Source organism: Erythrolamprus reginae, chromosome 1, assembly GCF_031021105.1.
Source record: "Erythrolamprus reginae isolate rEryReg1 chromosome 1, rEryReg1.hap1, whole genome shotgun sequence".
NCBI lineage: Eukaryota > Metazoa > Chordata > Lepidosauria > Squamata > Dipsadidae > Erythrolamprus > Erythrolamprus reginae.
In genome coordinates this window covers 96358533-96375658 of record NC_091950.1, presented here as the reverse complement: position 1 = coordinate 96375658, position 17126 = coordinate 96358533, and the positions used below count along the sequence as shown (strand labels likewise).

General features: G+C 42.0%; 1 protein-coding gene across 2 annotated transcripts in view; it reads left to right on the top strand.

Moving 5' to 3' along the window:
- MAPK8IP1 (mitogen-activated protein kinase 8 interacting protein 1) overlaps positions 1-17126 on the top strand; it is an 89467-nt gene that overhangs the window by 54348 nt on the left and 17993 nt on the right. For both annotated transcript variants that reach the window (XM_070760469.1, XM_070760477.1), the window contains exons 3-5: positions 5287-5517; positions 13121-13202; positions 15247-16119. In XM_070760469.1, the coding sequence (XP_070616570.1) occupies positions 5287-5517; positions 13121-13202; positions 15247-16119 (1186 nt within the window). The remainder of the gene's footprint in view (positions 1-5286; positions 5518-13120; positions 13203-15246; positions 16120-17126) is intronic.

Sequence of the window (17126 nt, the reverse complement as noted above, 5' to 3'; positions counted from 1 at the left end):
TTGAATTGTGTCATCATGGCGGAAGAGTAGATGACTTGATGGAACATTATGTGATCGCTTAAATGCAAGATTGCTCCTAAATCTGGGAAACTAAATCATCCTTTAGTCAGTCCTTTCTTATGGTACAATATGACATGTCTTTATTACTGAATGTTATCTCCCTTGTCTATTGGTCTGATTTTTAATAAGATGGTAAACATATCACATTCTCATGTCATGTTTTTATATTTTGAATGCCTTTCAGTCTTGATTCCTAGCAATTGCCCATACAAGTCACTGCAGTTTTATTTGACAAGTTTTCAGAGTGGTTTTGCCACTTTTGGGTCAGGGTGGAGCTTCTAGTATATAAGTCACATTAAGTTACAGAAGAAGCTGATGTATGCCAGGAGTGCTTGTTCATAAGAAATTGGAACAGGCTATTTACATTTGGGGGTGGGGGGAATCATACTATTCCTATCATAGTCATGCATAAAATGATACAATCCTTACAATTTTTAAAACATTCATAACAAAACACGCAAGCAACTAAAAAAAAGCCGCTCCTTTTCTCTGGTTCCAGGAATATTGTAGTCTTTGTGTCAAGTTTTGAGCTGTGAGAACATTACTAAAATAATAGGTAGATATGGAAACCTTCCCACCTAGTGATATAAAGTACAGTGATACCTTGTCTTACAAACTTAATTCATTCCAGGACGAGGTTCTTAAGGTGAAAAGTTTGTAAGACGAAACAATGTTTCCTATAGGAATAAATGGAAAAGCGATTAATGCGTGCAAGCCCAAAATTCAACCCTTTTGCCAGCCGAAGAGCTCATTTTTGTGCTGCTGGGATTCCCCTGAGGCTCCCCTCCATGGGAAACCCCACCTCCGGACTTCTGTGTTTTTGCGATGCTGCAGGGGAATCCAAGCAGGGGAATCCCAGCATCGAAAAAAAGAGCTGGCAATGGAAGTCTGGAGGTGGGGTTTCCCATGGAGGGGAACCTCAGTGGAATCCCAGCAGTGCAAAAACGGGCTCTTCACTGACAATGGAAGTCCGGAGGCAGAGCATCCCAGTGGCAGCGGTGGGTTTGTAAGGTGAAAATACTTCATAAGAAGAGGCAAAAAAATCTTAAACCCCGGGTTTGTATCTCGAAAAGTTTGTAAGACGAGGTATCATTGTATATTGTAATATTTCCCCACTTCTGACTTAAAATATCCTTTAATCATCAGAAAACTATAACATATCCCTGCTGTTGATCCCTGTAGTGCCTCTATTGGTCTGTTCTGATTTTGTGTGCGCAGCACTTGAACAAAGCAAATGGATTGGCACCTCTTTTTCCTTATGTACATGATATTGAAGTATGGCAAAAACACCTGTCAATTATGATACCATAGTATGAATGGGTCCATTCCGGAGGAATTGCAAGTTTTCAGATTCCTCCTTCCTTTGATCACGAAGCAATTGGTAAGGGGGAAGAAAGATTGCACCCATCCTTTCATCGCTGACTATTTCAGTCTTAAAATAGACCACAGAGGACCAGTTAACACACTCCATAATTTCTGACCGAGGTTTAGAGACTGATTTTAATGCTCTTGCATGGTTGTGATGGACCACCAGCATATAACTATCTATTCTTTTCTTTTTAACAACAAAGTATTGTTTTATGCGGCTGGTCGGGGGCTATAAGGGAAGAAAAGTGGCTGCAAAAGCTTAAAATGGCCAGTAATACTGTGTTTCCACTTGCTACTCACCAATAAATTTTTACTTTGATGAAAAGAGTGACCAAATGTATTCAATTTTGCATACTTTATAACTGCTGGATGTGGTCAAGTTAAGGCAGAAACTCCTTTTCAGCTCTGATATTTTTTTGGGGAAAAAAATTGAAATTTAAAAAGACAGTACAGAAACAAAGAAAACATAGACAAACATAAGAAAAACAATGCAAAAACAACAGTATAGTACAAATACATGGAAAACAATCATCTCCTCATTTTACATTTCTGATAAATCGAAAAGAAAAATATCTACACCTATCTATCCAACTATTAGGTTGCCAATCAATCATTATGGTCAATTTAATTAAAATTATTATTTGCAACTGCCATTTGTTTCTCTTTGTTTGTTTATTTCTTTTAATTTCTAGCCACTTGTAAAAAAAAATCGCATACGGTACAAAAGTCTCTCTTGACTATTTTGTAATTCATATGTAAGCCTAATCATTTCAGTGCAGTTGGTCAATTTATTAATTATCATGTTTTCTGACAGATTTCCATACTTCCATTTTTAACAAAATATTCTTCAGCTGTGATATTATTAATAATATTGGTAGTTCACTTCCAACTGTCTTATTTATTAAGAAAAAAATAATGCTGTCCTTCTCCTTACAACATGTTCGCAATAGCGCTTTTTAACAGAGCCACCATATTGCCCCCATAATCTGGGTCCTTATTTTACCTACCTCAGAAGGATGGAAGGCTGAGTCAACCTTGAGCCGGTGATTAGATTTGAACCGCTGACCTACAAATCTACAGTCAGCTTTAGTGGCCTGCAGTACTGCACTCTACCTGCTGCACCACCCCAGCTCATCTTTATGTATTAATTTTATTAATTGGATTTGTATGCCACCCCTCTCCGAGGATTAGGGGCAGCTCTTATTAATGGACAGGGGACAAAATGAACACAATGACATGTGGACTCAAACAACAAAGACTTACTGCCAGAAACAAAGATAGATAACTCCTTAATACCGTGCTGAGGTAGCAGTAATATGAGCAGGCCTTATAGTCTCATCCTGAAACAATGTCTTACTGCAGCCCTCATATGCCCAACTGTTTATTAAGGATCTGCCCTCATGACATAGTCTTCATTTACTGGACACCCAATTATATTGACATTGAAGGCATGTGAAGGTGGCTATGGAGAACCCTGTAACCACAACAATAGTTGGTTCATGCTATGGAATGATATCCATTGAGGGTTTGTAGTGCCTTCTAAGGCTGACCACTGTTGATCGGTCAGTATAACAGAGATGAGAACATGTTTTATGTTGCCTCCATGATGATTATTTAAAACCTATGGCCATTTCCTACTTACTGATTGATGTCTTCAGTTACCTTTTTTCATTCCTATTATATTGACATGAAGGAAGTTGTGAGAGCGGCACGAAAGTCTGGCCAGTTTCCTGCCATTCCCCCTTTAATCCCAGCCATCTCTGGCTTTTCTGGGCTGCCAGACGAGCCTTTTAGTGGCGCTTAAGGAGGCTTTGGCAGTCCAGAGTGAAGGAAGCATTTTCCTTTCTCTGGGCACTTGGAGAGGAAATAAACCTCTGCCAGCACCCAGATAAAAGAAATGTTCCCTTCACTCTGGGCAGCGACTGTCCTCCTTCTCTTCTTCCTCCTCCTCCTCCCACTCAAATTCCAAGCTTTTATTTCTTTCCTAATGGGTTTGCATGCATTATTTGCTTTTACATTGATTCCAATGGAAAAAATTGCTTCTACGTACAAACTTTTATACTTAAGAACCTGGTCACGGAACTATACCCGTGAAAATTTACGAAAACATATATATACACACACACACACACACACACTCACACATATGTATGTGTATGTGTACATGTTTTTTTGCTGAATTTTTAAAATTAAGGGAGACTAGGATGGTATCATTTCAGCCTTGTTCTGGCCTCATCAGCTAGCCACACCCTTATTGGGATTTGATCCGGCAGCTTCTGCCTTGTAAGGCAGAGAATTAACCTCTAGGCCACCAGATCTGATCCCATTCAGCTCTGTATACATACATACATACATACATACATACATACGTGTGTGTGTGCGTGTGTGTGCATTTATTTATTTATTTATTTATTTCCCCATTCCAACAGGACACACATGATTATCCCTGTTGCTAGTCTCAGTCTTTCTTCTGCTGCTTTTGTTTCAGGACACTTGTAGTCCCATCCAGGTAGCGAGTAATAAAGCTTTACAGAGTTTATACACCTCTGGTGTATTGTACCGGATAAAGGAGGAAAAAAAATGCTACTTTGTTTGATGCAGCTAAAAAGAACTTAAACCAGTCTCACTTATAAGGTGGGGCCAAGCCAATGGCAAATCACAGCTGTGCCAAAACCAAAAAAATAAAAAAATAAAATAAAGATGTTGCTAGGGCACCTGTGTGTGTGTTATAGATGGGAATGGCTTTTTTTTAAACCATCTATTGCTCCAAACGAAATATAGAACAGAATGAGCTGTAAGGGACCTTGGAGGTCTTCTAGTCCACCCCTCTGCTCAAACAGGAGAATCTATACCTATACAATTACAGATATGTGACCCTTTCAGACATTCCATTTCAGAGCAACCAGGATGACAAGGGGCCTGGAAATTAAAACATACTAAGAAAGGTTGCAGGAACTGGGCATGGCTAGTCTACCAAAGAGAAGGACCAGGGGAGACATGATAGCGGTATTCCAATACCTGAGGGGCTGCCACACAGAGGAGGGGGGTTAGGCTGTTTTCCAAAGCACCAGAGGGCCAGACAGGGAATAATGGATGGAAGCTGACCAAACAGAGATTTAACCTGGATATAAGGAGGAACTTTCTGACGGTGAGTGCGATCAACAAGGAATAGCTTACCTGCTGAGGTTGTGAGAGCTCCAACACTTAAGACTTTCAAGAGGAAATTGGACAGCCATTTGTCCCAAGTGGTGTAGGGACTCCTGCTTGAGCAGGGGGTTGGACTAGATGACCTACAAGGTCCCTTCCACCTCTAATAAAATAAATAAATAAATGTATACACTCTCTCTCTCTCTCTCTCTCTCACACACACACACACACACACACACACACAGAGAGAGAGAGAGAGAGAGAGAGAGACTAGCCCAACACAGCAAAAAAGCCTTTATATTTATGATTTTTGTAGGGAACTGATGTGCTGAAGAAGCATTTTCCTCTTAAGTGTGTGGCTCGGTCCGCATTCTAACATGCAGGTTCAGCAACTTGGCTCCCTCCTTTCCCTTGAATTGATGCCAACTGCAAACGAAGGGGATCGAACAAATGTCCGCGATGCCAAGGAGCCTTCCCAGAAGAAGCTCGGACACGGTGGGGAACGGCAGCTTCTTTCTCTTCTTCTTTCTACGCGGAGCGACGCTGTGGATCTTCCCCCCCCCCCCCGGCTGCTGCTTTTGCTCTCCCTGAATTACAGGCTGCTGCTGCTAAAACGCGGCATTAGTCGCTGACCTCTCTCTCTTTCTGCCTCCTTGCACGACTCAGTCTCATGATTCACCGTCTCTCCCTCCCTCGTTTGTATCCTGGCAGAGCCATTTGAATCTGCAGGCCAGCAGCGTCCTGGCAGTGGGCGGAGGGGAGGCGAGCCGGCTCCAGGCGGAGATGCTTCAGCTGGACCTGATTGATGCCACTGGGGAGACCCCCGCTGATGAAGGGACGGCGCCCGAGCCTATCAAGGAGCCCCAGCCGGTAACCATGGATACCTACAGACCGAAAAGGCCCACCACGCTCAATCTCTTCCCTCAGGTGCCTCGGACGCAGGTAAGAGCCTCAGCCTCCTCCCCCACCCCCGATTCCCTACTAGCCTTCATTGACACACCTCCTTCCCGCCGCCTTGTCTCTAACATTTTAACATTTTAAAAGGGGATTTTTTTTAAACCGCCCCCCTTCAAGGAAGTTGGGTTCTCCCCCTTAAAATGCTGTTCCATTTTAAGCTTCCTACTTGTTGCCTAATTTGAGGAGCAGAGGGTCCTCAAAGGGTTGCATTTTGGGGAGGGGGGAGGAAGGGAGGGAGACATTCTGGAATGAGGGTGTCTCATTTCTCTTCCCACCACGGTGAAGAATTAAATAGTTAAATAGTAGGAGAGCTTAGAGGGAAAGAAGTGGAGTGTCTGAAGAAATAGTAATCTGATTTTACAGGAAAAAAGGGTGTTTTCATGGAAGGAGGGAGGGGCAGGAGGATTGTTAGTTGCCATAAAAATGTATTCTGATTATGCTTGAAGGTCACACCTTGTGTTCTCTCCCCATTCACAGTATGTGCCTTTGATTCAAAATGTGTTTCTACCAGCTGAAAATTGGCAAGCTCTGGATGTGGATCAATTCTTAGGGATCAAAGGAGAGGGAGACCTTGCATTAGGTGGTGGGGGGGAGAGAAATAAAAGCAGGCATAGATTGAGCAAGGCTACCAATTCCCTATATGGGATTCAGTTGTAATGGATTGCTTTTTTTTTACCTGTAGTAAAATGTACAATAATGCAAGGCACAGTTCTTTTTAAAAATAGAATATGCTTGTTTGAGATGACAGCAGCTCAGCTAATGAACTGAGAATCTATTCAGAGTGTATGTGTAACACCATGTGAGCTGGAGAGAAATTAGCACAAGTTTAGGCATGTTTGGTAAAATTCCCTGTTCCTCTGACTTCAACTTAGTTTCTTATATAAAGTATTGCAGTTTAGGAGAGGATCTCATTTCTCCAGGCTTTATATAAAATATTCCATGATTGTTTAACATCCCTTATGGACTTTTCATTCTGAAGTCATAAGACAAAACTATTTCACCACCCAGAAAGCCACCTTATGAGATTAGTAACGTTATATATTGTCTACCTTGTGTATTTGTTTCATGGCTATCTTTCTTTCCTAAGGGATGGACATAAAATACTGCACAGTTGAATTTTTTTTTGCCAAGGTTATAAAGGCTAATGTAGCTATGTCCTGGAGGCCTGACCTAAGGGATTGTGAAGTATCCTTGACATATCAGAGTTATAAACAAAACCACTAGGGCCAAAGGGATCATTTATCATGGAAGGTAGATCTATTGTATCTTCTGAATTGTGCTAAAAGCCTAAGGGAGGATGCTTCTGGGAGGAAAGAAAGTGTGAATAAATAGGATTTGCTCAAATCTTAGGTCATCCGAGCTTGGCAGCAAAACTCAAAATGATCCTACATGCTTAATCCTCAAAGGAGATAGAGGAAACTGTAAATCTTTACTGCCTTGTAGAGGTCACAAGGATTTTTGAAGCCCCAGCGAGTTAGCTCTATCAAAACAAAATGATGGATGTCTGGAGAAAAACACATTACAGACAGATAGCTCTAAGAGGACGATATAATAAAAAGGGCCCTATGGCAACTTCAGTTTTCTACAACCTAATGCCTTCCAGGTAAGGCAGAACTTTTATCTTCAATAGCCAACATTGATGGCTGGAGCTGTAAGCCAAGTGTTCTAGAGGTCACTAGGTTGAGAAGGCTTCCTTAAAAATAATAGATAGTAATAGTTTCCATTGAGTAGAGCCCACTTCAAAAGACTAGAGACAGTTGCCTTAGTTGTAGATGGGAAAGTGGAGGCGGTGAACTAGTTGAAAGTATTAGAAGTACTGCTTCCCAGGAAACCTATGTAAAGGAACTGGGGATGCTCTTCAAAATGATACAAAATGTATGAATGGTGTGCTTTTTGATAAACTGTGTGGTATCAGAAAATATTTTCCCTTCTGAACTGTTATATTCTGCCTTCATCTGGAGCTGTGAGTGTTTCAGAGCCTCATATGTTAATTATTCACAAGCTGTCTATCTTTTATCTCCTTCTCTCCTTTTCATCTATGCGGCAGCGAGGAAGGTTCCACTGTGGACTATTTTTAATTTTATGCTGTTCTGGGATACAACTTTGTTTGCTAAATAAGATTTCCCCTGTGACAATTGCTATGGAAAATGCAAAGGAAAGCAGGTGTCACTCTGTGAAGCAGATGGTGATGACTGGGCTGGGTGGGTGGCAGTTGACAATGGAAGGTTTCAAAGTGTAGGCGGAAAAACTGTTGTCATATAGAAAGCAGAAATATTGCACATCAATATGTGAAATAGCTCAGGTGCTATTAATTCCAGAAAACAGTGGACTGTTTAATTCATTTTAATATTTAATGAACAGTGCAGTCAGGCGGTAGGGAAAGCGAGTAGAATGCTTGGCTGCATAGCTAGAGGTATAACAAGCAGGAAGAGGGAGATTGTGATCCCGCTGTATAGAGCGCTGGTGAGACCACATTTGGAATACTGTGTTCAGTTCTGGAGACCTCACCTACAAAAAGATATTGACAAAATTGAACGGGTCCAAAGACGGGCTACAAGAATGGTGGAAGGTCCTAAGCATAAAACTTATCAGGAAAGACTTAATGAACTCAATCTGTATAGTCTGGAGGACAGAAGGGAAAGGGGGAGACATGATCGAAACATTTAAATATGTTAAAGGGTTAAATAAAGTTCAGGAGGGAAGTGTTTTTAATAGGAAAGTGAACCCAAGAACAAAGGGGCACAATCTGAAGTTAATTGGGGGAAAGATCAGAAGTAAAGGGATAAAATATTATTTTACTGAAAGAGTAGTAGATGCTTGGAACAAACTTCCAGCAGATTTGGTTGGTAAATCCACAGTAACTGAATTTAAACATGCCTGGGATAAACATACATCCTAAGGTAAAATACAGGAAATAGTATAGGGGCAGACTAGATGGACTGTGAGGTCTTTTTCTGCCGTCAATCTTCTATGTTTTTATGTTTCTAATATTTATGTATATACACACACACACACAATCTTTTTTTTTACCAAATACAAATTTGATTTTTCTCCAACCTAGGATAAAAAACATAAGTACAAACCCTAAAATCATGCTTAAAATAAAACATATATAAATTTTTTCTTTTTCTATTAATCATTCAATGGAGGCTTATCTTTCTTCCATTAAAAAACATTCTATAAAACCTATATAAGATTATCAAATGAGAAAACCTCAAAAGAAAAGGAAAACAATCTTTTTCCTACCTTGCACTAAAAAAATTACATTACCTCAGTATAAAGAATATCGAACTCTCTATTATGCCAATCTTAGTTCAAACTTTCACTTCTACATTAGATTACTTAATCCAGTATCAATTTATCCTGTAATTACTGGAGATTATATATACATATCTAAAATACAAAAAATACTTATCATATATCACATAAACTATATTAGAAAATTCTATATGTTTAAATTCTTATCAATAAGTACATTTGTGTCATATCATTATATTGTGCTACCACCAATTCTTATCACATTACACTATCTTGAACACCCATCCACAGACAGGCACAAACAGAGGGAGACTTGCCTAGAGGAAGGCAAGTGACTGGTCATTTGCTTTTCTGGAAACGAAAGGTGAGAGGCACAGATGCCCAACAGTAACCAACCATTCAGACTGAATCCCTTGCAAGCTGTTGCAATAGTGACTCCATCTGGACAGGATTTTCTTAAACCGGCTTAGGGTCAAGATGGCATGAGACTGGACAGGAGCAGCTTACATTCCAAAAGCAGATATGCCCTTCAATTATCTTCTGGAATTATGATGACTGTGCATAGTCTCAAATGCTGTCAGTGCAAGAGGGGTGTTTTGATACTCATATCACTTCATATTGCAATGAAGGACTAAATTGCATCAAATGAGGTAACCCACGTATAGGTATACAGTGATATTTAGTCTTGCAAACGCCTCGTCATACAAACTTTTCGAGATACAAACCCGGGGTTTAAGATTATTTTGCCTCTTCTTACAAACTATTTTCACCTTACAAACCCACCGCTGCCACTGGGATGCCCCACCTCCGGACTTCCGTTGCCAGCGAAGCACCCGTTTTTGCAATGCTGGGATTCCCCTGCAGCATCGCAAAAACACAGAAGTTCGGAGGTGGGGTTTCCCATGGAGGGGAGCCTCAGGGAAGTCCCAGCAGCGCAAAAACGGGTGCTTCGGTTGGCAAAAGGGGTGAATTTGGGGCTTGCATTAATCACTTTTCCATTTATTCCTATGGGAAACATTGTTTCGTCTTACAAACTTTTCACCTTAAGAACCTCATCCCAGAACCAATTAAGTTTGTAAGACAAGGTATCACTGTATTTATAAAATAACTACTGTATCCCAATGCCATATATAAGACAGAAAAGTGAGTGTCATGCTTGAATCTTCTGATGCATTTATATTTCTTCAATTTACAATTCACCTGGCTGTAGAAAAAAAAATTGTGGAGGAGGAGACAAAAGAGAACAAAGCCATTTTAGCAAAGTCAAAGTATAGTGAAGTCAGCAGTATTACTGAATGCATTGGTTAAAGTTTGCTTCTGAGACCAATTCAAAGTGCTGGTTATGAATTCTAAACCTTTGTATGGCTTGGCTCCCAGGTACATTCGAAATATATTTATTTATACATTAAATGGCTCAGTGGCTAAGACACTGAGCTTGTTGATCAGAAAGGTTGGCAGTTCAGATCTCAAGTATAGGTCTCCTGCATGAGCAGGGGGTTGGACTAGATGACCTCCAAGGTCCCTTCCAACTCTGTTACTATTAAGTTATGTTAAGCCTGACTCGGTGGTGTGCAACCTTTCCTGCATAGTTTTTGCCCATTTGATTTTTGAAGGAAAGCATATCACTCCTACTCTACCTGAAGTGATAAAGGGGTGGACTGATGATGTAACAGTTTCTCAGTGGTAGAACCTGGCAGTCTGGCAGTGCCAGGATTGAGGCAGGAATCAACAGGATAAAGCAGCATTTATAAGTAATTCACTGAGATATGCAGTGGCCCAAGGTTGACTCAGCCTTCCATCTTTCCAATGTAGGTAAAATGAGGACCTAGATTGTTGGGGGCAATATGCTGACACTGTAAACCACTTAGAGAGGGCTTATATATATTGATGCTTGGATGTTTGGAACAAACTTCCAGCAGACGTGGTTGGTAAATCCACAATAACTGAATTTAAACATGCCTGGGATAAACATACTGTATATCCATCCTAAGATAAAATACAAGAAATAGTATAAGGGCAGACTAGATGGACCATGAGGTCTTTTTCTGCCGTCAATTTTCTATGTTTCTAAGAAGTGGTACATAAGTCTTATGTGCTATTGCTATTACTACATGAATTATTGCTACAAGACAGTTAGAAAAGTGAAGTGTATCAAAAGTGGATGAAATTGAAGGAAGAGTACAGTGAGCTTCAGTATCTCTACATTCATTCATTCATTTTACATATTATGCCACCTATCTCTCCTACAAAGTGACACTCATCAGCTATGCACCAAAGTATGACAGTAGAACTAAATATTTCTAGAATGCAAATGCCATTTCTCTCTAAAAGGCATACATACTGTATTTCACAATTCTGTGCACATTTGCTGCTTTGTTTTGTTACCACAATTTCCAGCTCATGTGATTCTTCACTCTCATAAGAAGGTAACTGTGCACTTTCCACTCTTGGTAGCAAAGATTGGCAAATGAGATAGAAGTACTGAGTGGGATGTTGTCCAGTCAACGAAGCAGTGGAAGTAATGTGCCGTTGCCTGGAGGCTGTTAGGGTCTAGCTGGGTATCAACAGACTGAAACTCAACCCTGATAAGATGGAGTGGCTGTGGGTTTTGCCTCCCAAGGACAATTCCATCTGTCCATCCATTACCCTGGGGTGGGAATTATTGACCCCCTCAGAGAGGGTCCGCAATTTGGGTGTCCTCGATCCACAGCTTACATTAGAGAACCATCTTTCAGCTGTGGCGAGGGGGTCGTTTGCCCAGGTTCACCTGGTGCACCAGTTGCGGCCCTATTTGGACCGGGAGTCACTGCTCACAGTCACTCATGCCCTCATCACCTCGAGGTTCGACTACTGTAATGCTCTCTATATGGGGCTACCTTTGAAGAGTGTTTGGAGACTTCAGATCTTGCGGAAGGCAGCTGCGAAAGCTATCATGGGGTTCCCCAGATATGCCCATGTCACACCAACACTCCGCAGTCTGCATTGATTGCCGATCAGTTTCCGGTCACAATTCAAAGTGTTGGTTATGACCTATAAAACCCTTCATAGGATTAGACCAGAATATCTCCGAGACCGCTTTCTGCCGCACAAATCCCAGCAACCGGTCAGGTCCCACAGAGTTGGCCTTCTCCGGGTCCCATCAACGAAACAATGTTGTCTGGTGGGACCCAGGGGAAGAGCCTTCTCTGTGGCGGCCCCAACCCTCCGGAATCAACTCCTTCCGGAGATTAGGATTGCCCCCACCCTCCTTGCCCACTTCTTTAAACCCACCTCTGTCGTCAGGCATGGGGAAATTGATTCCCCTGGACTGTTTCTGCTTTATGTATGGTTTATATGAGATGTATGATTGCTTTTTATATTAAGGTTTTTTAATTGTTTTAATTATTGGATTTGTATTGTTTTGCTGTTGTGAGCCACTCTGAGTCTTCGGAGAGGGGCGGCATGCAAATCTAATTAATAAATAAATAATAAATAATAAATAAATGTTGTGGCATGCCATAATGCTGATTGAAGGCCTTTTGATACAAGGATAAAATCTCTACAACAGTGGTGGTTGTGGATTCTCCATCTCCAGAAATTTCTCGTGGATGATTTAGATTAGATTAGATTAGATTTATTGGATTTATATGCCGCCCCTCTCCGCAAACTCGGGGCGGCTCACAACAAGTAATTGGTCTGCTTGAGCGTTACAGAGTTGGACTAGAGATTGTACTAAACTCCTTGTGGCCCTTCCAGCACTACAGTTGATTCAATGAGGAAATATGGAAACTAAATAATACCACAATGTTGTAGTGATGGGAGGGTGAGAGTGATGCTCAGTTAAAACAGTCTGGTTACTTTCTCTGTCGTTTTCTTCCTTTTTTTAAAAAAAAGCCCTCCAAAATACTAGCTGCACTCTGTCTTTTGACTGATAGCATTCAGAGTCCTCCATCTGGCCGCAGCCCGAATTAAATGAGAGACAACAGGGTAGGAGTTAAACATGCGTGTAATTTAGTTCCCCTTCTTAGGAACCAACCGACTGAAGAGGCCTCAGAAAGGGAAGGCTCAAGCTTCGTTGATTTCTTGTAGCCTGCTGCATCATCTCAGCTTTTCCCTTCTCTTGTTTCCATGCCTGCTACCAGGAGGCTGCAGATGCGAAGCAACAGATGGAGCGGTGGGATCCCTCTGAATAGCCCTCTTTCCTACATGCACACTGACAATAGTTCACTGGGGTGTGTGTGTGTATGTGTGTGAGAAAGAGAGGCCAGTGTAGGAGGAGAAGTGATGGGCCTCTTTGTGCCATGAGCCACTTTGCCTTGCAGATACAAGCCTTCTTTGTTCTTTCCTTCAGGACACTCTGAATAACAACTCTCTGGGGAAAAAGCACAGTTGGCAGGAACGAGTGTCTCGGTCATCATCCCCCCTGAAAACGGGTGAGTTCATCTCTCAGCACAGGCAGATTTGCTTCCCCCCCCTCCCTTCTGCCTGTTGGAACAGTCCCCAATGCTTGGACCTCCTCCTTATAATCTTCTAATGTCTTTTCACTTCAGCTGGCATCTTGCAAGGAATGCTGTAGTTTTATTAATTGACTACTTGGGCTCAAGCCATTTGAGAGCTGGCTTTTTCTGCCTTTGATTCCTTTAGGCCAGCATTCCCCGCCCTCCCCACCACCACCCATTTTTTTTAAAAAAAAACATGAGTCAAATTCACAGAACAGCACTTTCAAGGATGGGATGTGTTCAAATGAGTAGGACATGTATTGGATTTAGATTCAGATGCCTTGCCAAACTTGAAGTTGTCATTAAGCACATCAGTCTCCCGATCTAAGGCATTTCATAGTTTTTGTTGCAAGGGGAAGTTCTAAGTCATGTCTTTCTTACTTGATTAAGTGGAAGGATAAAAATGTAGAAACTTCATGGATGTTGTCTTCCAAATCAGATGGAGAGATAGAGGGGATACATATAGATGATAGATATACAGTGTTCCCTCGATTTTCGCAGGTTCAAACTTCGCGAAAAGTCTATACCACAGTTTTTCAAAAATATTAATTAAAAAATACTTCATGGTTTTTTTTCCCTATACCACGGTTTTTCCCGCCCAATGGCGTCATATGTCATTGCCAAACTTTTCTCCGCCTTTACTAAATATTTTTTTTAATAAACTTTAATAAATAACCCTGGTGAGTAATAATCTAAATGGTTGCTAAGGGAATGGGAAATTGCAATTTAGGGGTTTAAAGTGCTAAGGGATGGCTTGCGATACTATTCATAGCCAAAAATAGTGTATTTACTTCCGCATCTCTACTTCGCGGAAATTCGACTTTCGCGAGCGGTCTCGGAACGCATCCCCCACGAAAATCGAGGGAACACTGTAGATGATATAAAAAAAGGTGAACCTTTTTTTCCTCAGGTGCCAAAAGAGAATGTGTGCACGCTATTGTACTTGTGTGAGTGCCCACACCCATAATTCAATGCCTGGGGAGGGCAAAAACAACATTCCCTGCCCCCCCCGGAGGCCACCTGGAGGCCAGAAACTGCCTGTTTCCCAAATTCTGGTGGGCCCAGTAGGCTCATATTTCACCCTCCCCAGGCTCCAAAGGCTTCCCTGGAACTGGGGGAGGGTAAAATCATCCCCATCTCCCTGGAGGCACCCTGGAAGCCAAAAATGCCCTCCCAGGGATTCTGTTTGAGCCCAAAATCAGCTGGCCAGCACACACATGCACGTTGGAGCTGAGCTATGGCAACGGTTCACGTGCCAGCAGATATGGCTCCGCATGCCACCTGTGGCACCCGTGCCATAGGTTCGCCATCACTGATATAGATGATATATAGATGATATAGATATAGACATAGATATAGATATGTACACACAGTTGGCATAAGCATCTTTCAGTTCCCAGAAACAATGTGCTTATTGGCTCCAAGTATAAGGCATTGTTCCAAACACTGGCCTTTCTAAGACAAAAGATGTTATAACCATTTTGGGTTGAGCGTAGAAGCACTTAGGGTACTCAGCTGTGTTTGTTACCGACTATGATTACTCAGATAGGTCAAAGTCAAACCTGACTTGACTTTGATAGGTGGGTATTTTAATATTGGCTATTTTAATATTCAGCTGGCAACATAAGCAGGAGTTATCTCTTAATCCTCTGGGTGTACTTTGTGAAATATGTAGATACTTTGTGAAATATGTAGATACTTTGTGAAATATGTAGGTACAGCTCCAATGGTTTTACCATGCTTTGAATGAACTATGAGAAGTGTATCAAATCATTGTTATTTTATGTGTCCCTTCCCTTCTCCTTGCTTTTTAACCTGAAATATGTAGATACTTAGTGAAATATGTAGATACTTTGTGAAATATGTAGGTACAGCTCCAATGGTTTTACCATGCTTTGAATGAACTATGAGAAGTGTATCAAATCATTGTTATTTTATGTGTCCCTTCCCTTCTCCTTGCTTTTTAACCTGCCTACAGGTGAGCAGACCCCGCCCCATGACCATATTTGCCTGAGCGATGAGGTCACTCACCAAAATAGCACAGCCTCTACCAAAGACCGGGGTACATCCACAGAGAGCCCATGCCGGCGTACAGCTTCAACGCAGATTGCATCAGCCTGCATGGCCTCCTCTCGAGCATCCGACAAGCAGCAGGTTGTCAACCGCCTCCCATCCCAGAACCCAACCGTGGTAGTAGTAACAAGAGGACCTGAAGCTTACCGGGATCGTATTCGCTACCAGACTGATGTGAGATTGGAAGCTACTGAGGAGATTTACCTAACGCCAGTGCAAAAGAATTTGGACCCTCTGGAATCTGAGAAGCCATTCATGTCACAGTCCAGTGACAACCGGATGTCCATTAGCTCTGACATAGACACTTCTGGCTACCCACAAATGACAGGAAAGCCCAATTCCTCAATCAGTGAGGAGGATGAGGTGCTGGATTACTTATCTTCACCTGACAAAATGAACACACCACGGACTGTGTACAGCAGCAGCAATGGTGGCTATCGGCCTCACCATAGTTTCCAGAGGGCGTCGGTGAGCTCTGATACCAGTGCTCTCTCCTACGACTCAGTCAAGTACACACTTGTGGTGGATGAGGATGTGCAGCTCGAACTTGTTAGTCTGAAACAGTGTTACTCAGGTTACAGTGACGAGAGTGATTCAGCCACCGTCTATGACAACTGTGTCTCCTCGCCGTATGAATCAGCCATTGGGGAGGAGTATGAAGAAGATGCCCTCAAACGTGATTCTGTTTGTCTCTCTGAGGATTCCACCCCTGAGGCAGACATCCACTTCTCCAAGAAGTTCCTCAATGTCTTCATGAGTGGCCGGTCACGTTCTTCCAGTGAGTGCTGGGCAAAAGCCATTTCCCACAAGCCCTAAAAAGAAGGGAGAGGGTAGGAGGGATTGAGAGCCTCGTGTGAGACAGGTGAATCTATCACTTGCCAAGGGTTTGAATCCTGTTATGACGAGAGTTATGGCAAGGTTGTTAAATATACAAAAGAAAATTCTGCAAGTAACAGCATCCTTAACTTCCAATCTGGTTTCACAAAACCAAATGGCAATTTCATTCTATAGCGCAGTGATTTTCAACCTTTCTTGAGCCGCGGCACATTTTTTACATTTACGAAACCCTGGGGCACATTGAGCGGGGGGGGGGGGGGCTAAAAAAAGTTTGGACAAAAAAATTCCCTCTCTTCCTCCCCTTCGCTCTATTTCTTTCTCCCTCCCTATTTCTCTCCCTTCCTTCCTCTTTCTTTCTCTCTCTCTCCATCCCTCTTTCTTTCTCTTCCTTCCTTCCTCTCTTTTTTGCTCTCTTTCTCTCTCCCTCCCTACATCCCTCTATGTCTTTCTCTCTCTCTCTCTCCCTCCCTCTCTTTCTCTCTCTTTTGCTTTCTTTCTCTCTCTTTCTCGCTCTCTTTCTTTCTCTTGTTCTTTCTCTCTTGCTTTCTTTCTCTCTAGTTCTTTTTTTCTCTCTCTCGCTCTTTCTCTCTCTTGCTTTCTTTCTCTCTCTCTCTTGCTTTCTCTCTCTCTTGCTTTCTTTCTCTCTGAGCTTCGCGGCACACCTGACCATGTCTCGCGGCACACTAGTGTGCCACGGCACACTGGTTGAAAAACACTGCTATAGCGGAGGAAATAGCAAGGGTGTTTCAAGTTCTTTGACCATAAAGTATTGGTTTGCCCCAGTGCAGAATAGAATTCTAGCCATTCTTCTTAAAACTTTTTTGCTGACAATTTCTTTCCTGCATTACATTGCCTTTAAAACATCTGGACCACTTTGTGCAATTTAAAATGGTTGTTTTCAACCTTTGAGACGTGTTGCTGAAAAAGCCACAGATAGAATTAAATGGA